At 45.4% G+C, this 21,498-nt stretch overlaps 1 protein-coding gene across 4 annotated transcripts in view; it reads right to left on the bottom strand.

Annotated features, from left to right (window-relative positions):
* DRD2 (dopamine receptor D2) overlaps positions 1 to 21,498 on the bottom strand; it is a 593,536-nt gene that overhangs the window by 118,872 nt on the left and 453,166 nt on the right. For all 4 annotated transcript variants that reach the window (XM_068240780.1, XM_068240778.1, XM_068240777.1 and 1 more), the window contains one exon: positions 8,111 to 8,220. In XM_068240780.1, the coding sequence (XP_068096881.1) occupies positions 8,111 to 8,220 (110 nt within the window). The remainder of the gene's footprint in view (positions 1 to 8,110; positions 8,221 to 21,498) is intronic.

The raw sequence follows: 21,498 nt of genomic DNA on the forward strand, positions 1-21,498 counted from the left end.
CAGTGGATTTACGTTAACAGGGATGAAATATACAGCATGCAACTCGATTTTAATGCATCAAACAATATGCAATCCCTACATGTAATTTAGATGCTAAGGGAAAAAAAGGAGATTTTGTGAAATGGCTTAAAGATGTGGACTGCTTTAGCAGTTTTGTTTTTTAAATGCATGCATTCATTTAAATATTCAGAAGAAGATTGGCAAAGTGTCTCAACATACTTTCAAAACATCACATTTTAAACGAAAAGTGTGGCCAATGGTTAGACTCTATTTAAATGCAATATTAAAGGAACATCAAATTGTATTTGCAATTACAACATGCAATGAGGGTCTAATAACTCAAATGGATCTTTATTTAACTAGCTCCCGACCGCCTCACGCTGATGGGCAGTGGTAGCGTAGCAGGCACAGGACCACCTAGCACCTGATTGGCGTCATGGCGGTTCTCGTGAGATTAGCAGGGAATGAGCACTCGCACAAGCACGCGTTACCTGCAGGGGGACACAGGAGACCGCCATGAACAGCCTGCCAGCTGCGATCGGAGCCGCCACTGGAGCTGGCAGACTGAGATAATAAAAAAGACAAATATTTATGTGTATAGCGCTGTGATCTAGCGCAGTGCTGTACAGGAGACAGATCTGTCACTTAACTGTCCCTAGCAACAGCTCCCAAAGTGATCCCATACATACGCCAATGCCTAAGTGGGGGTAGTGTATTGTATGGATCGCTGTTTAGGGCTAATTGGGGGGCGGGGGGGGGGGGCTGAATTAAAGAAACAGGGTTTTGTTTTGTTTTTAACTGATAATCTTTTATTAAAAAAAAAAATTGCAGCAGCAAATAGAGACCACCATAACAAAGCTTTATTGGTGGCAAGAAAAGGAGGTAAGATTCAATTGGGTGCTAAGTTGTATAACTAAGCAAATAACTGTTTAAGCTGCACAGTGCTGAATTGTAAAAAAATGGTCTGGTCAGTGGTCACTAGTGGGTGTAAACCTGTGGTCCTCAAGAGGTTAAAATGTGGTCCTGACATTACACTGTGGGAGGGGTTTCACCCCGATATCTGCCATACAGAGCCCCCTGATGATCTAAATGGGAAAGGCGGTATCAGCTACTGATTGGGATCAAGTTCAGTTCTTGGTCACAGTTTCTCTTTAAGCTTATGGACTCAACAACAGTAGTAAGTCAAATTCATATTTTTTTACAAACAGGCTTATGAGACCTCCTAGATCAAAAAAACTTGAGGTTTAACCACTTCAGCCTACAGGGTTGAGATTTTTTTTTACATCTGACCAACTTTCACCTCCCATTCATTTGCCAATAACTTTATCACTACTCATCACAATGAACTGATCTATATCTTGTTTTTTCCGCCACCAATTAGGCTTTCTGTGGGTGGTACATTTTGATAAGAGCCACTTTACTGTAAATGCATTTTAACAGGGAGAATAAGAAAAAACCGGAAAAAATCATTATTTCTCAGTTTTCAGCCATTATAGTTTTAAAATAATACATGCCTCCATAATTAAAACTCACGTATTGTATTTGCCCATATGTCCCGGTTATTACACCATTAAAATTATGTCCCTATAACAATGTATGGCGACAATATTTTATTTGGAAATAAAGGTGCATTTTTTCCGTTTTGCATCTGTCACTATTTACAAGTTTAAAATAAAAAAAAAGTATAGAAATATTTCATCTTTACATTGATATTTAAAAAGTTTAGACCCTTAGGTAAATATTTACATGTTTTTTTTATCATTGTAATGTTTTTTGTTTTTTTTATATTAAACATTTTATTTGGGTATTTTTTGGGAGGGTGGGATGTAAACAGTACTTTTATAATGTAAATGTGTGTTGAGTTTTATTTTTTTTTTACTTTTAGTTGTAGTTTTACTTTTTGGCCACAAGATGGCGGCCATGAGTTTGTTTACATGATGTCACTCTAAGGATAACATACGCTTAGAGGGACGCATGGGGGACGCAACAGCCAGAAAAAGCAGAGCTTCTGAGAGAAGCTGTCGCTTTTTCTGCGGGGGAGAGGAATCAGTGATCAGGCACCATAGCCCGATTCACTGATTCGTGGGCTAACGATCCGCGGCCGGGAGCACGCGTGCACGCGCACGATCAGCCGCGGTAGCGCACGGACGCACACATGGCCTCCTGGGCGTAGCTAGTACGTCCAGGAGGCCAAAGTAGTTAAGCTTCTTCTAGGGTCTTGTGATTGGCTTAAAAAAATCATCATTCCGACAGAATTACACATAGCAATTCCGGAATTCCATTGGAACGCTATAGCAATTCTGCTCCGTGGAATGCGGTGAGCATTCCTACTAACAGGCAGCCATTTGCTGTACAATGAATGTTGCAGAAACAGCACAAGTGTACCAGGCTGCTTCTACTGCACTCCAGAAATTATTGGTGTTTATCTTCTGTCAATCAGCCAAAGAGAATCCCAGGAATGCAATAGAAGCAGCATATTATTCCTGACAGTTTCTCCATCAGCCAGGATGAGTATATCACTTTTTGACAGCGATGTTGATTCCTCATCTCCTCGATTCTCGGGGGCACTAGACAGTGAAGTGTCAGTTTGCCCTGAGAGAAGATAAAACATATATGTTTTGTTTGGCTGTTAACATCCGTGATCAATGGTATCTGGCAACTCGATCATCAGGACTAATAAAGCAATGTGCAGCAGCTGCTGGAGGAAAAATCGGAATGGTAGTACCTAGGAAGAGGAGTTTAAAATAATAAACAAAGCATTAGCCAACTTATTTTCATAGTTGTTAAAATATTTTCACAATAATTCTTATTTCTGAAAACCTACAAAAATAAGTGCCTATTTCAGAGCACAGAGCCAAATAATGGAGAGACTGAGCTACAACAATTTTTTTACTGTCCCCAGTATATGTAGCCAGGTGTATACGTGTCCCCAATATATGTAGCCAGGGGTATATGTCCCCAGTATATGTAGCCAGGGGTATATGTCCCCAGTATATGTAGCCAGGGGTATAACTGTTCCCAGTATATGTAGCCAGGTGTGTATGTGTCCCCAGCATATGTAGCCAGGCGTATAGGTGTCCCCAGTGTATGTAGCCAGGGGTATATGTGCCCAGTATATGTAGCCAGGGGTATATGTGCCCAGTATATGTAGCCAGGGGTATATGTGCCCAGTATATGTAGCCAGGGGTATAGGTGTCCTCAATTTATGTAGCCAGGGGTATATGTGCCCAGTATATGTAGCCAGGGGTATAGCTGTCCCTAGTATATGTAGCCAGGCGTATACATGTCCTCGGTATATGTAGCCAGGGGTATAGGTGTCTCCAGTAATGTAGCCAGGTCTATAAATGTCACCAGAATAGGTAGCCAGGGGTATAGATGTCCCCAGTATATGTAGCCAGTGGTATATGTCTGCAATATATGTAGCCAGGTGCATAGCAGTCCTCAGTATATGTAGCCAGGGGTATATGTGCCCAGTATATGTAGCCAGGGGTATATGTGACCAGTATATGTAGCCAGGGGTATAGGTGTCCTCAATTTATGTAGCCAGGGGTATAGGTGTCCTCAATTTATGTAGCCAGGGGTATATGTGCCTGGTATATGTAGCCAGGGGTATAGCTGTCCCTAGTATATGTAGCCAAGCGTATAAATGTCCTCAGTATATGTAGCCAGGGGTATAGGTGTCCGCAGTAATGTAGCCAGGTCTATAAATGTCACCAGAATAGGTAGCCAGGGGTATAGATGTCCCCAGTATATGTAGCCAGTGGTATATGTCCCCAATATATGTAGCCAGGTGCATAGCAGTCACCAGTATATGTAGCCAGAGGTATAGGTGTCCTCGGTATATGTAGCCAGGTCTAAATGTCCCCAGTATATGTAGACAGGTGTACAGATGTCCCCAGTATATGTAGCCAGGGGTATATGTGCCCAGTATATGTAGCCAGGCATATAGGTGTCCCCAGTATATGTAGCCAGGGGTATATGTCCGCAGTATATGTGGCCAGGGGTATAGCTGTCCCCAGTATATGTAGCCAGTGGTATATGTGCCCAGTATATGTAACCAGGGGTATAACTGTCCCCAGTATATATAGCCAGGCGTATAGGTGTCCCCAGTATATGTTGCCAGGGGTATAGGTGTCCCCAGTATATGTAGCCAGGGGTTTAGATGTCCTCAGAATATGTAGCCAGGGATATATGTCCCCAGTATATGTAGCCAGGGGTATAGATGTCCCCAGTATATGTAGCCAAGGGTATAGGTGTCTCCAGTATATGTAGCCAGGAGTATATGTCCCTAGTATATGTAGCCAGGTGCATAGTAGTCCCCAGAATCGGTAGCAAGGTGTCCCCCGAGCAGCAGGGGTGGCAGCGCAGAGAAGGCATAGTGGTAAGCACAGCGGTGGGAAAGGGGGGACGTTTCCCCCTTCGCTCACCTTAGGGCTTCCGCTCACTCGCTCTACCCTCCAAATATGGGTGGCGGGCCGGCAGAACACTTAATCTATTCCCAGCGCGGTAGAGAGATCTGTGCGCTGCTACTCTGGTCTAGACTAGACTTGAGTAGTGGCGCACAGATTTCTCTACCGCACCGGTTATAGAGTAAGTGTTCTGCCCGCCCGCCGCTCATATCTGGAGGGGGTAGCGAGGGAGGGGAAGCCCTAAGGTGAGGGAAGGGGGAGGGAGACATCCCCCCTTCCCAATCGCTGTGCCTACCGCTTCCCCTTCTCTGCGCTCCCCTGCTGGAAAACAAATATATATATGTATAAAAAAAAACTGACAGTCACTGCTGGGTGCCCCTAGGGACCCAGCATGCAGGGGCATATGTCCCACCCCGCCCCCCAAGCTACGCCCCTGCATGTATGGTGTAATGCATGCACTGTCCATTGCAGTTCACACACATTATAATTCGTGCTTTATGCAATGCACACAGTGTGAATCCAGCCTTAGGCCATGTTCACAGTGGTCAGTTGCGTTGCAGAATAATTCTGTATGTCAATTCACTGCCCATACAATTCGATGGGCATGTTCACAATATCAACCACTTTATTCTAACCCGCTGCATGCAGGCTTTGTATTTAGGTCTATGTACAGCCTTTATAGCAGTTTACAGTCATTATTACTCATGAGTTATGCAACAGATGTATAACGAATGCCTTACAATGCGTTAGAATGACTGTGAACTGCAATGAAGACTGGACATAGTGTTTAATACAAAGCCTGCAGCCAGCAAGTTAGAATAATGTGATCCGTTACAATGCAGTACTGTGAACAGCCCCATAGAATTATAAGTGCAGAGAGTTGACATGCAGAATTATTTTGCAACACAACTAACCACTGTAAACAGGGAATAAGACATTCATTACTGTTTTCTTTTTTCATGCCCTTATCTACAAAACACACCCTAATGTGATGGGTAACAGGTTCACAAGCAATATTAACTTCTTCCATGTTTTACTTTAGCCTCATTTTTTCTGGATCGATATAGGGCCAAGAATCAATATATATGGTAGTTTGAGTACATGAAAATACGCTCACCTTGATATACCAGACAGTGGTGCTCATCCGGATTTCGGATATCCGAACTACCCAGATAATCCAAACTTTTTCCACTATCCAATTCAGATCCGGATTTCAGGATAGTTGGGCCAAATCCGGATAGCACTATCAAAGTAAACTCGGATATCAATCTGAAAATCTGGAATCCGGTGGATACTAAGGTCGGATATCCGAATCCGGGTACTGTAACCATGGAGATGACGTCCATGACGTCATTGAGCCAATCACAGGGCTCCCAGGGGCTCTGTAACGATTTGTGTCAGCAAGCGACAAAATTCTGATTATTAGGTGATCTGCAGTATCACCTATAATACAGATATATACCTGATTATAAGGTGATCTGCAGAATCACCTAAAATACTGGTATATCAGACGCTAATGTGACAACAAATACAGGAGGTGTTTGGTGCAACAGTAATACTGATAAGAGCAGCACCTCACCAGAAGCTGGTGGGTACAATCAGTATAATGCCTCTCACCAGAGACAAGGGCCCTCTGGTGAGAGTAGAGTAGTCAGACAGATCGGGTTCGGCAACAGACAGACAGATGCAGTACAGAATCGGGAGGCAGAGTCAGAAAGATATAACCAGGCAGGGTTTGGCAACAGGATCAGATGAGCAGAGGTACTGAATCACTTAGAGAGAGAGAGGTCAGAACAAGCCAGAGTCATACACAAATAATATACAGTAAGGTAATGATTAAGCCTATCAAACAATTCCTATCTTGTGTGAAATCCCCGATTTCCTCCCGGATCAAAGCACACCGGAACTATCTAAGGGTCTGAGCGCTAACACGAAGTATTCGCAACAGCAGACAGGTTGTGAGTGACACAGTACGGCTTATAAAGCAGAGGAGACCCTTCAGGCACGCCCCCAGTGATCATCCAATGAGGAGCGGCGAGCGTCTCCTCTGAAGTCAGCCGACCAGCCGTTCAGCTGACGTGCCTCCTACCCGCATAAAGGTCCCGTCTATGCGCGCGCGTGACAAGGCAACCCTATGTGCAACTGATAGTTCCGTCCACGGCGTGCTAGACGCCTGAGGCCCAGACATGCTGCTAAACAGGGGGCTGGAGGCAGCTGTGGTAGTAGCGCTATTCCCCGCAGCTGCCTCTCCAGTGTTCATTACAGGCTCACAGCAGAAGCCCTAGCAACCAATCACAGAAAAGAACCCTGGCCAGCCCCACCTGACCTCGTTGAGCCAATCAGAGGGCTCCCAGCCTAAGCCCTAGCACCCAATCACAGAAAGGAACCCTGGCCAGGCTCCCCTGTATAATAAGGAGGGGTGCCATGATGAGAAATATTGTCCTTGCTTGTCACTGCTCACTGAGAGACATGCTCCAGTGCTGCTGGCCTAGCACGTGCTGTATATAGTGGTAAATCTAAAGCTGTTCAGTGATTAACACCTTCACTATCACTACACTATTGTTCTATTGGTAGTTAGCTTGATTTCATTCAGTGACAGTTTGTGCTGCAGGCTTGCATCAGCTGCTATGTGTCTGTCTGTGTGTGTGCTGTGCTGCTCAGACCAGGCCAGCTGCTGGCCTGCTAATAGCCTTAGCTACAGTATAGGTTAGGTTAGGGAATAGGATTACTGTGTTATTGTGTAGTTAGTACTGTAGTACTGCAGTCAGTGCTAGTTAGTTGTTAAAGTAGTAGTACTACTGTGTCAGTTTATTACAGAATTGCTGTGCTGCAGAGCAGTGCCAGTGTGACAATTAGTGTGCACTAGTGTCTTCTCCTGTGCTGTCTGACTGTTACTTGGCACTTGGCAGGTGTCATGTGACATGTGACAAGTGCCACAAGCCAAGTGCCAAGTTCCACCTGCCACGTGCCAAGTGCCACTGCCAAGTGCCACGTCTGGCATGCTCCTGGCAGACGTTACACCTGCTGCTGCTGCATTGCCCTGCTCCTGCTGCCTTTGCTGCTCCCACTGCCAGGGTGCCAAAGGCCACTGCTGCTGTGCTGATACCACCTATATTTAACTCAAAACACAATTGCTGCATATATTTTTGGAGGTGTCTGGGCTGAAAACTGACATGTCCCAGATGTGCGATTGGACTTTGGACACAATGTGGGCTGCACGACCGCTGTCTGGAACCTAGTCCTGATGTTAATTGGCAGCCATTTTTTTTGGGTGGGGGGATTTTAAGTCCACACATCATTAATTAGTGTTTGCTAATACATGATGCTACATGCCTCGTTTACCCTAAAAAAAAAAGACGTGGTGGATATCTCGGATACTGGGTTCGGATATCCGATTCTATTCAGATACCAAAAAGTTAGGATCCGGATATATCCAATCGGATCTGAATTTTGTAGATATTAGGATCCAAATTCAATTCAGATTTTGCAAAGGGGTATCCGAGCAGCACTGATACCAGATTCAAATATTTAAGTGTGCAATTAACAGCATATGACTTACAGTAAACTATGCAACATCCTGGTGAATTATTTCCAAATAATAAAACCTGATAAGTGCCAGCAGTGAGTGTTCATGTACATGACACGCACAGTATATCAATTTACCCTTGTCCATGCATAATTTCTGTCTCCCAGTCTCTTACCTGTCAATGCTGATGGCACACAGATTAAGGATGCTTGCTGTACACATCATTACGTCGAGGGTGACAAAGATATCACAGTGGATCCGACTAAATCTCCATTCACCAACCACCTAAGAAGTAGAAAGAGGAAGTAGAACAGAAAATCAATACTGCAGATGTGTATCTCATAAAAGAGTATTAACGTGCCAAGAGGCTGACAAATATCACAAAACGGTGAGAGGTTTATATGGTATAGTCATATGAGCAGCAGATGTGTATGAAGATAACAAAAGAGATAGCTTGCTATAAAAAGACCTTTTTATGTTACATAAAAAATGACTTGTTATGGGCAGTGGGGTGAGAGACGGATGAAATGATGAACATAGATAAGTATTACATTTGATGGAATCTGGATTTTCAAGCTTTTTTTCACGTTAAGAAAAAAAAAAAAACTTTTAAACTGAATTTAAAGGTTGATAATTTTAAAATGAATATCTATCTGGCTAAAAAACAAACATAGTAATAGTTGAAGAGGTCAGTGCAATTGAAATAGCTAAGGATTTATTTCCACTAGGACATTACATTTCTCTTATATTTTTCTTGTATGTGAGTTTTTGTGGTTCAATGCGAATTTTAACGCGTATGCGTCTAACAGTCACTACGTGAGAGACGGAATCATGGTGCAGAAATTTGCAGCATGCCACCCATATTTTTTCTGCTAGGGATGCTCACCGAATTTCGCGGAATTCCATTTTCTGAGATTCTGAACGGAAATTGGCAATTCCGTTCCGGCGGATCAGAATGAAATTGCTATAGCGCTAAACGGTAATTGTGGAATTTCGTTGCGGAATTCCGTCGGAATGCAGATTTTTTTTAGGCCAATCAGAAGGAAGACACTAGACCAGCCTCTCTCAACCTTTTTACCCTGGAGGCACCCTCCAAATACTATTTGGATCTCAAGGAACCCCTGCAAGTAATTTTTGGATCTCGAGGAGCCCCTAACATGGTCTTTAAAGGCTGGTGTGGCTGTTTATGTCACTACCACCTATTACAGTACCCTTCATTACAATGTTTTCTTATTCTGGTGCTTTTTATTAATGCGCTCATTATTATTCTGACCCCCAATTTAGTGCTTCTTTTTACAGTACCCCCTATTATAGTGTGCTCTCGATCATACTTCCCCCAACCCCCACAATGGAGAAAAATGCCAGGGAACCCCTGCAGAGTGCTCAAGGAACCCTGGGGTTCCAGGGAACCCTGGTTGCCTGCACTAGACAGAAGCTTAACCACTTCCCAACTGAGGGGTTTTACCCCCTGACCACCAGAGCAATTTTCACCTTTCAGCGCTCCTTCCATTCATTCGTCTATAATTTTATCATTACTTATCGCAATGAAATGAACTATATCTTGTTTTTTTCGCCACCAATTAGGCTTTCTTTAGGTGGGACATTATGCCAAGAATAATTTTATTCTAAATGTGTTTTAATGGGAAAATAGGAAAAAATGTGGGGAAAAAATTATTATTTTTCAGTTTTCGGCCTTTATAGTTTTTAAATAATGCATGCTACTGTAATTAAAACCCATTAAATGTATATGCCTATTTATCCCGGTTATAAAACCGTTTAAATTATGTCCCTATCACAATGTTTGCCGCCAATATTTTAGTTGGAAATAAAGGTGCATTTTTTTCAGTTTTGCGTCCATCCCTAATTACAAGCCCATAGTTTATAAAGTAACAGTGTTATACCCTCTTGACATAAATATTTAAAAAGTTCAGTCCCTAAGGTAACTATTTATGTATTTTTTTTAAATTGTAAATTTTTTTTTTTTTTTTTAATTACAAAAAAAAAAAATTGGGGAGTGTGGGAGGTAAGGAGTTAATTTTTTGTGTAAATCAAGTTTATTTGTGTGTAAAAAATGGTTAGGATGTAGTTTTACTATTTGGCCACAAGATGGCACCATTACCAATTTGTTTCATACGACCTGCAAGCGTCCTTCTGGACTCTTGCAGGAAGTAGAAAGAGGCTGGGACTTTGTTATTTTTTCACAATGATCGGGCTGCTCAGCCGAGCGGCAGCAGATCATTGCGGGGCTGAGATCAACGAACGGGAATGGATTTTCCCATTCATTGATCTCCGGGCGAGCGGGCGGCGGCGTGTTTACTAGCGGCGGGCGGCGTGTTTACGAGCGAGAGCGCGGACAGCGGCGGGAGTGCGCAGAGTACGGATTTCTCCGTCCCTGGGGGTGAAAGGATGGAAAAAGGGGCGGAGAAATCCGTACGCGCGGGGGTAAAGTGGTTAAAAGTGAAAACAGGATTTCTGCATGAAAATAGGAATTCCAGCACCAATTAGAGTCGTAACAAAAGCCAACCAATCCTACGTTAATAGCAACCAGCTCCTAGCTACCTATCATCAGCTGTCCCACCCATTTTGTATATAAGAGAGGTGTGACAGTCACGAAATAGGCCTAGTCACGAAGCTTGTGGGTTTCAGTCTGGTGTTTTGGAGAGAGGAGGGACAAATCCATATTAGTTGTAACTAGAGATGGCCCGAACCTCCAATTTTTCTCTTGTATATATTATAATGGTACATGCTAGGCTGGCTTCAGCATGTAGTGTTGATGGTGGTATACTGGTGAAGAGAGCTGCCTACTAAGCACTAGGCCTGGGTTCAATTTCTGGCCAAGATATGTAAGCTGGCTTTTACAAATCCTACAATTCCCTGGAAGACAAGACCCTCCTCCTCCAGAGGAGGAGGAAGTGAGGAACGAGGGAGCTGTGGTGGGGTGCAATATAAGGAATAACAATCAGCCAGGAGCAAGCTAACAAGCCTACAAGAGTGTTACTAAGTTTTCTTAGCAGAATCTGTCAGCAGCTGTCCGTTAAGTAATTACTGTAGGCAGACGAGTGAGTAAAACGGCAGGAGAACCTTGCCTTTTATAAAGGGGGGTGGGGCTCCAGGAGTGAGTGTAGTCTGATTGGCGACAATGTGCCTGCTGACTGTGATGTAGAGGGTCAAAGTTGTGCTTACTGGAGCATTATGGGGCAAATCGAACTTCCGCAAAAGTTCACTTTCGTCGGCGAACGCGAACCACCTAAAGTTCGCCTGGAACCGTTCGTGGTCGAACCGTTCGGGCCATCTCTAGTTATAACGCCAACTCCTGCTGCTCCCCAAAAAATTGTAATGACTGCTGTGAAACCACCTCTAGGTCCCATGGCCTACAACTAGTGGCGTAGCTAAGGAGCTGTGGGCCCCAGTGCAAGTTTTACATTGGGGCCCTCAAGCACTCCATACATAACAATTTATGCGGCACACTAAAACCACACCAAGGACAAACAGTGTCAGAGGTGGATGGGGAACAGTGTGTTAATGATTAGTACCATTCAAAGCATCTAGAAGTATATATTATCAGCATAGGACCAATAAAGAGCTAATACTGTCTGTGATTGCGGTTGGGCCCCTTTGGGGCTCCTCTAGCCCAAGGGCCCCAATGCAGTCGCTACCTCTGCACCCCCTATTGCTACGCCACTGCCTTGCCTACAACTTCTCCTGCTACTCCAAACAAAAATTGTAATGACCGCCGTGGCACAACCTCTAGGTCCCATGGCCTGCGACGACAACTCCTACTGCTCCAAACAAAAATTGTAATGACCGCCGTAGAACCACCTCTCGGTCCCATGGCCTACGACAACTCCTGCTGCTCCAAACAAAAATTGTAATGACTGCCATGGGACCACCTCTAGGTCCCATGGCCTGATACGACAACTCATGCTGCTCCAAACAAAAATTGTAATGACCACCGTAGAACCACCTCTAGGTCCCATGGCCTACGACAACTCCTGCTGCTCCAAACAAAAATTGTAATGACAGCCGTGGAACCACCTCTAGGTCCCATGGTCAACTCTTAAAAAAAACTGTGACGCCATAGACTAACATGACTTCCGGGCCAACGCAGATTGCCGTGGATCCCGCATGGTAACATAGTTCTGCTCTAGCATTAGATTAGGCACTTCCAGTGCAGCGTACCGCAACATGGGAATAATGAACTTCCCCATAGGGTTGCATTAGGCTGCAGTAGCAGTGCTTCAATGTGACTCACCACACGGTTCCAGTGTGAAAGGGCCCTCAGCCATAAACTCTGAACAAGCATGCAGCAGGTCAGGTAAAGCATGCATCAGGTACTCAGAATTAGCTGACTCAGCTTTTACTGGATTACCAATATGCTTGTTGCAGGGTTTGACTCGGACATTACTTATGCCAGAAGATCAACAGGGCTGCCAGGCATTGTTTACAAGGAAATAAATATAGCATCCTCCATATCCCTCTCACCTCGGATTCCCTTTAATACACAGGCAGGCATAACATTTCTTAATTAGAGATGGCTCAAAGCTCAGATTTTGGGTTTGCGGACCGCATAGACTTCAATGGGCAGGAGAATTTTAAAACCTACAAAGACTGTTTCTGGCCACAAAAGTGATGGAAAAGTTGTTTTAAAGGGGTCTAACACCTGAAGGCGGCATGGCGGAATGGAATACATGCCAAAAGTCCCTGGGAAAATTACGTATTTGACGCAGAGTAGGGTTATAATCCCTAAAGGGCAGAAATCACCTTGCATTCCTAAATTGGAGGCATAAAATGCTTTAAAACATCTTGTGTGTGTGTATACATCGATCATGTAGTGTAAGTAGTGTACAGTTTTGGTATCGCCTTTTTGAAAAAATAATTTTGGCCTGATATCTTCCACTGTGGTGTCCCAATCGCCACAAATTTTCGGAAGGCCTCAGAGTCCAACAGCTTGTATGGTAACAGCATGAGAGCTAACAGTTCCGACGAGCCAACTGTCAGACGCCGGGCAAGGGGGTGACTGGCAGACATTGGCTTCTTCCACTCAAATATTTCCTTAACGGACCTCTGGCTGCTGTGGGCAGAGGAGCAGAAACTGCTCAAGGTGAGAGGCGGAGTGGAAAAGGATGGCGGAGAAGGTGCAAGGGCAGCAGAGAATAAAGCAGCTGAAGATGCTGCACCTGGAGGAGGAAAAGGAGGTGGAGGGTGGCTTTGCATTTGTATGCTGCTTTTCCTCATGTGCTCATCCCATTGGTGTTTGTGCTTCTTCATCAGGTGCCTTCGTAAGGCTGATGTCCCTAGGTGGGTGTTGCTTTTTCCACAACTCATTTTTTATTGGCAGAGATTACAGATGGCATCGCTGTAATCTGAGGCAGACACACAAAAAAATGTCTTCATTGGTGAGCTCTGGGATGGCGGCATTTTGGTGGTGGCGGCAGCAGCAAATGACATTGAAGGGCGTGTTGGCTGGCTGTCCCTAGGGGGCAATACATCCCCCTGAACACTGCCATGAGCTGTTTCTGACGAGCTGTCCCTGCTTCTTACAGCAACTCATCTCCTCCTCTACCTCCCCTAGCAGCAACTATGCCATAGCAGTATGCCATTGCAGTACTCACAGTGAAATCCCACCCCCTGCACCCACAACAATCCCACCAATATTCAGCACCCACATTACACTCAACCAGTAACCCCCACTATAGCAAGCACCCAGTACTTGCACCAAGCACCCTGCACCCAATACTCTCATCTGGCCTCAATATGGCACTTAGTACTTGCATCAAACAGCCACATGACACCCAGTACCTGCACCCCTTCACCCTATAGCTGGCACCCAGTACTCACACCTACATGGCACAGTACTTGCACCCAGACCCAACATGGCACTCACACCTGCACACCGCCTTCACATGGCACCCACTATCTGCACTCACATAACTAGTAATAGCACCCAAACTACCTGCACTCAGAACCCACATAACCAGCACCCATCACCCATATGTCACCATGTACTCACTCCCAGTACCCACATGGCACTCTGTATTTGTACCTAAGACCCACATACCCCCATAATCAACACCCACATGGCACAGTACTCACACGTCACCAAGTTCCAAAGCCATTATGCACCCAGTACTAGTCCATGGCCAGCACCCAAATAGCACCCAGTACCCATCCTTGGTCCGAACCCACATGAGACTCAGTATTCTCCCATGGCACACATCCAGACCACACATGGCACTCCCTACTCACTCATGTCCAACACTCACATGTCTCCCTGTACCAATTAACACTCACATGGCACCCACTATTGTTTATCACAATCTGCTACTAATTCAGCACCCAATACTGCATAGCACCCACTGCAAATAAACACCCAATACAAACTGGACCTTGGTACCCAAAGCAGCTTGACACAGACTGTACTTTGGCATTTCAGCACCCACTGCAACTTAGCACAAAGTGAACCTTTGCATCTTACCACCCACTGTATCTGGGCACCCGCTGCACCTTGGCACTTACTGCAGTTTTACATCTACTAATGCTTAGCAACCACTGCATATTGGTAACCACTTCTTCTTTGCCTGAAAAGAAGCTTGGGCGCTGATCAAGAGGGGCAGAGGTCCCAGTAATGAAAGGTGAGTCTGTGCCTCCACTGTGGGCTCCACTGTGCCCCCTCTAACCCACTAACAGTGGGCACCTATCACTGCTGATTTGAGGGTGGTAGCGCCAAAAGAGTTGGTTGGAAGGAGACACAAAGTCTCCCTGATACTGCTATAAAGGTGTGTGTGTATATGTATGTATATGTGTGTGTGTGTGTGTGTGTGTAGGGGGGGAGGGTGGGGGGTTGGTGGTTAAAACTGCACTATGCTTTCTGGAGAGGGGATATTACATACACAATTTAGCACAATTTATCAATTTATCGATTTCAAATTTGAGCACAACCCCCTTGAGGATCCGCTGCATGGCCCTGCCCCTTCCTGCAGCACCCACACTGACCTCTACTTTTCCCAGCACCCACCCCTTCCCACTCATAGCTGGCACCCAGTACTCACACTCACATGACACCAAGTATCTGCACCCTGGCCTAAAATTGCACCCAGTACCTGCACACAGCTTCCACATGGCCTGTATTATCTGCACCAAGCACCCACTTAACCCGTACCCGCATCTAAAGTACCTGCATTCAAAACCCATGTGATTCCCAAAGCCAACCCATAGCCAGCACCCAGTACAGTCATGGCGCCAAGTATTCGCACCCATGTCACACCCAGTACCTGCACCCAGCACCCACATGACATCCAGTACATGCACAGAGATCTTACATGGCACTAAGTACTTGCAATCAACACCCTCATGACACTCAATACCCAACCATAGCCAGAACCCACATGACACTCTGTACTCACACCCAGAATCCACATGGCATCCAGCATCTGCATTGAGCACCCACATGACAACCAATTCCCCCTAGCTAGAAACGAGGAGGGGGGGGGGGGGCATGTGGGGGAAGACGTTGCTAGGCCCCTTTTTTTAAAATTTGAGCACCCCCCACTTAAGGACCCTCTGCACGGCCCTGCATACACACACATATGACTATGGTAGGCATTAGATTGTGAGCCCCTCTGTGGGACAGTTAGTGACAAGACAATACATACTCTGTACAGTGCTGCGTAATATGTTGGCGCTATATAAGTAATTAGTATCAGTATAAAGTAGCCATGTCTGTAAATGTCCCCAATATAGACATAACTATAAGTGTCCCCAGTATAGATAGCCAAGTGTATAGGTATCCCCAGTTTAGGTAGTAGTCAGGGGCGTAACTAGAAATCCCTGGGCCTCCTTGCGAAAATTTGGATGGGGTCCCCCCATAGGTGCCAAATAATCGTAATGGGGCAGCGTTTCACTATAAAATAATTGTAATGGGGCAGCGTTTCACTATAAAATAATTGTAATGGGGCAGCATTTCACCATAAAATAATCGTAATGCAGCAATGTTTCACCATAAGATAATCGCAATGTGGGCAACATTTCACCAGAAAATAAACGCAATGAGTGCAACATTTCACCAGAAGATAAACGCAATGAATGCAACATTTCAGTAGAAAATAAATGCAATGAGTGCAACATTTCAGCAATGAGTGCAACATTTCACCAGATAGCAATCATACAGTGGGCAGCATTTCACCAGAGAATAATCGCAATGAGTGCAACATTTCACCAGATAGCAATCATACAGTGGGCAGCATTTCACCAGAGAATAATCGCAATGAGTGCAACATTTCACCAGAGAATAATCGCAATGAGTGCAACATTTCACCAGAGAATAATCGCATTGAGTGCAGCATTTCACCAGAGAATAATCGCAATGAGTGCAGCATTTCACCAGAGACTAATCGCAATGAGTGCAACGTTTCACCAGAGAATAATCACAATGAGTGCAACATTTCACCAGATAATAATCGTACAGTGGGCAGCATTTAATCACAAAATAGTCGTACAGTGGGCAGCATTTTACCAGAAAATAATCGCAACCTGGGCAGCATTTCAGCAGAAAATCGCACAGCGGGCTGCATAACACCAGAAAATAATAGGTATCCCCAGTTTAGGAAGTTGGTATATAGGTGTCCCCCAGTTTAGGTAGTAGATATATAGGTGTCCCCCAGTTTAGGAAGTCGGTATATAGGTGTCCCCCAGTTTAGGAAGTAAATATATGTGTCCCCCAGTTTAGGAAGTAGGTATATAAGTGTCCCCCAGTTTAGGCAGTAGGTATACAGGTGTCCCCCAGTTTAGGTAGTAGGTATATAGGTGTCCCCCAGTTTAGGTAGTAGGTACATAGGTGTCCCCCAGTTTAGGAAGTAGGTATTTAGGTGTCCCTCAGTTTAGGAAGTAGGTATATAGGTGTCTCCCAGTTTAGGAAGTAGGTATATAAGTGCCCCCCAGTTTAGGTAGTAGGTATACAGGTGTCCCCCAGTTTAGGTAGTAGGTATATAGGTGTCCCCCAGTTTAGGTAGTAGGTACATAGGTGTCCCCCAGTTTAGGAAGTAGGTATTTAGGTGTCCGTCAGTTTAGGAAGTAGGTATATAGGTGTCCCCCAGTTTAGGAAGTAGGTATATAAGTGTCCCCCAGTTCAGGAAGTAGGTATATAAGTGTCCCCAGTTTAGGAAGTAGGTATATAGGTGTCCCCCAGTTTAGGAAGTAAATATATAAGTGTCCCCCAGTTTAGGAAGTAGGTATATAAGTGTCCCCCAGTTTAGGTAGTAGGTATATAGGTGTCCCCCAGTATAGGTAGTAGGTATATAGAGGTCCCCCAGTTTAGGTAGTAGGTAAATAGGTGTCCCCCAGTTTAGGTAGTAGGTATATAGGTGTCCCCCAGTTTAGGAAGTAGGTATATAGATGTCCCCCAGTTTAGGAAGTAGGTATATAGGTGTCCCCCAGTTTAGGAAGTAAATATATAAGTGTCCCCAGTTTAGGAAGTAGATATAATAAGTGTCCCCCAGTTTAGGAAGTAGATATAATAAGTGTCCCCCAGTTTAGGAAGTAGATATAATAAGTGTCCCCCAGTTTAGGAAGTAGATATAATAAGTGTCCCCCAGTTTAGGAAGTAGATATAATAAGTGTCCCCCAGTTTAGGTAGCCTAGAACTGGAGCAGGCACAGAGTAGCGGGGAAGCAGGGACGTCCCCTCCCTCACCTGGAGCTCCCGCTCCCCCTTCCAGTCAGTGCAGCCAGAGATGAGTCCAGTCCAGGGGCAGCAGCCGGAGAACATCTTCTTCTTCCCTGCGTGCGAAGGAATCTCATCTCTGCATGCCACTGCCTGGTCTAGTGACGTCACTGCTCAGACCAGCCAGCAGCATGCAGAGTCTTCTTCCTCCAGCATCGGGAAATTTCCCTGGCCGGCCGCTACTACTCTGCTGGAGGGGGGAGCAAGTTCCCCTCCATGTGTGTGCGCTCCCGTCCCAGTCGCCGAGCCCCCCCCCCCCCCCCGGCGAAAAAAAAGAGGTCACTTTTTTTTTAGTAATTTTTTTTAAAATAAAAGAAATAATAATAAAAAAATACAATAAATGAGCATTAGATGGCCGCCCCCCCCCCAGGGGCCGCCCATGGCACCGGCCCACGAGTGCCTCTTAAGAGATACGGCCCTGGTGACATCCATGCCATGATTATCATCATCATTCATAGCTTTGCTTGTATAAGACACCTCCAAAACTGCACCAACAGGTGCTTCATCATCCTCACTCCTTATGTCTATAGTGACGCCTAATTCAGACATATGAGGTGTTGTAACATCCTTAATGCCTTCATCTTGGAACAATAATTGTGGATCAGTAAATTCACCACAAACATGTGTGAATAATTCCTGTGGCATCTTAAGTGGAGCGGCTGTGATGCTAGTGGCAGCGATGGTGGCTGCCGGCTGAGTGTTAAGTAGTTGTGGAGTGCCAGAATCAGAGCAGGAGGAAGAAGATATTTCAGCTGCGGAAGGTGAGGTGATCTGTGTTAAATAGTCAACTACATCCTGACAATCTTGGAGGTTAAGGGTACGTGCCTTCCGAACACTGTACTTTGGTTGAGGGCCACACGAAATCAAGCCAGCATGATCTTGAACAGGCCTGCAGTGTGGCCTGCCTCTGCCAGTAACTTTTTCAAGTGGTAGAGAGCATGTGTAATCGCAAAGAGTCACACAATCAGTGTTACATACACAGCAGGTGTGTGTGTGTGTGTGTGTGTGTGTGTGTGTGTGTGTGTGTGTGTGTGTGTGTGTGTGTGTGTGTGTGTGTGTTTGTGTATATGCATCACAGTATATACACAAGATATACAGCACTTGGGAACATTCACTCTACCACTATCAATATGATGTATAATATGAAGGTTAATACATGCAAATATTTATATCAATATGATAAAACAACACGGCCAATATGGTCTATGTGTCCCTTATATCCACTCAATCTTCAAGGGTTAGGGCACCAAAGAAAGGAGACCTAATACACAAAGTCTCTGGCAGGTGCGCTGCTGTTTTAGGAATGAGTCAGTTCCTCCATCAAGAGCATTGTGATGATCCGCTCAGCTGGCTGCACAGGCAGACAGCTGTTTGTCCATTCCTCTAGTCTGTGGGCTGCAGATCTCTGGAACAGAGACCTGTCTTTCCATTGCAAGTTTCTGGTCTGTTCTCTTGCTGGGGAATTTGCATACATTCGTTATGCAGATCCCCTACCTGCCTTCTTTGATGACTGGCACTATAAGAGCTTTATGGTTCCCAGAATGCTTTGCTGGACATTTCCCTTCCATGGTCTGTTCCTGATGGACACTGCTGGAGTGTCAGCCATTGCTATCTAGTATAGTTAATTCCTGGGGGTTGCTTTAGGCTCCCCTTCTAGCCCAGTCAGGTTGTATTATCCGTATTGCCTGTTCTGTCTTGTCTTGCCTGTTGCCATTGTCCTGCCCCTATGGTGGTCGACAGGAAATGGTTCTGATCTCTGTTCTTGGAGTATAGCTGGTGCAGCGGTTGCTACCAGCTATCTCTTCTGTTCTGTTTCCTGGGATCACGCTAGCTACTTTTCGCTAGCGCTGGGGATCCTTCTGTTCTGTTTCCTGGGATCGCACTAGCTACTTTTCGCTAGCGCTGGGGATCCTTCTGTTCTGTCTCCTGGGATCGCGCTAGCTACTTTTCGCTAGCGCTGGGGATCCTTCTGTTCTGCTACTCTGTACCTGGATCACGCTAGCCACTTTTCGCTAGTGCTGTGGATCCTATCTCTCGTTTGTCCCTGTTTTCGTGTGTCTGTCTTGTCCGCTACGCTTGCTGCAGGCTCGGTGAGGTAACCGTTAAGCAAGCGCTCGCGTCCTCTGTTACGTGTTTGTCTGTTAATGGTTAGTTAGGCGTGCTTGTCTCTATTGTGCTTATCACGTGGAGATCGCGCATAACCACGTGCGCTGTTGCGAATGAGTGCGGTGTTCGCGGTTAGCTAGCGTTGTTATTTTCCGTATCTCCTTATTGTATTTGCTGTGCCTTTGCTACCCTCATATTCTATTCTGATCTGCCTTGTGTCACGTCTGACGATCGCACCTCTCGCGATCGCGTTCCTATTTCGTATCTGCTGTTGTGTGTGCGCGGTCGCGGGGTGGCGACTGGATTGGCGCACACACATACAACCTATCCCTTTGCTCAATCTCATTCGCAATCGCCTCTCTTGCGATTGCGTTCTGCGCTTCGTACAATTCCTGTCTGGCACTTGTGGAGGTACAGAGGATTGGTTCCTCTGCACTCCCCAGCGCCATCTGCCGACAGGAATTTCCCTCTACAGGTGCATAGCACCTTTTGCTGGGTGCCTGCAAATATACGCTTGTGGAGGATTTCCACCGTGTCAGCGCACGCGTTGTGCGCTGATCACGGAGAAAGTTCCACAACCGTTACAAGCATATTCAATTTCAGCAAAGCGCTTCCAATAGCCAACTTTATAGCCGTTCTCTATTCGCTACACCTCCTCCAGGGTCACCCTGTGTGATCCGAACTCACCATCTCAGATGGGCCATATATCACAGTGGCCTAACACGCATCTGGTGCATTAACAGGCTCCCCACGCCCTCGGACTCTTTGCCTTCCGGATGGTCACCAGCCCAAACAAGCATATTTTCTTCAATAAGTAGCAGCATTCATTTCCATACGATAATACCTCAATGATAATAAAATATCCTCATTGCGCAGTAAGTTTAAAACCAGTGTACTTTATTGTGCTATTACACTCACGTTTAGCAGATGTAAATCAGGCCTGTGGAGTTACTAACGGGCTCCCCCCCGTGCGGCCTCCCGGGCTGACCGCCGTTCAGTTGTTATCCAGGGTACAGGCTCGCTTTCACCCCGCCTCGCTTCGCTAAACGCCTCGCTTCGCTAAACATACATTCTTCTGGCTTCATTACATTACTGTTCTCACTGGTATTTACTACGAACAATTATGCTGCTACTTTTTTATTACTTGACTAGTAGACCCAGCCCGTTTAAAAACAGGCTTTAGGTCTTTCCAGCGGCCGCAGCCGCCAGTGCGCATGCGCATGCATGCCGCGCCCGCAACCGCCGCACGCCGAGCGCGCGCCCGCACCTGCCCACCTCGCTCGGCCTCCCAGCTCCGTGGTCCCAGATGTCCGTTACTGCGCACATGCGCAGTAACAAAAAACCTGGGACACAGGGAAAGTTAGGCTTTTATTACTTGATAAGTTATAATCTGATATGCATACTCAACCCATAAAATTTAGATGTAGGTTTATGAATGCCTAAACATTCTAAAATGGCGAAATTATACTTAAAAAATGTGTCCTATGACTCCAACAACATATTTAACTTAGACATAGTTCTTTTTACTGTATACATAAATATCAGTTTCCTTTTTTAGCCGTCTTATTACAAGCAAGCATGAAGAGCTGAAAAATAAAGCGGCATCAATTATTTCAATTACTTCAGTTTCTGTCATGTGTAATTAGATTTCTAGGGATAGTTTTTAACATTGTTTTAATTACCTATCACTGTTCTCGTTCAGTAAAAATAATTAATGATATGTACCCATCTTGTAACCTG

This window comes from Hyperolius riggenbachi, chromosome 6 (assembly GCF_040937935.1).
Source record: "Hyperolius riggenbachi isolate aHypRig1 chromosome 6, aHypRig1.pri, whole genome shotgun sequence".
NCBI classification, from domain to species: domain Eukaryota; kingdom Metazoa; phylum Chordata; class Amphibia; order Anura; family Hyperoliidae; genus Hyperolius; species Hyperolius riggenbachi.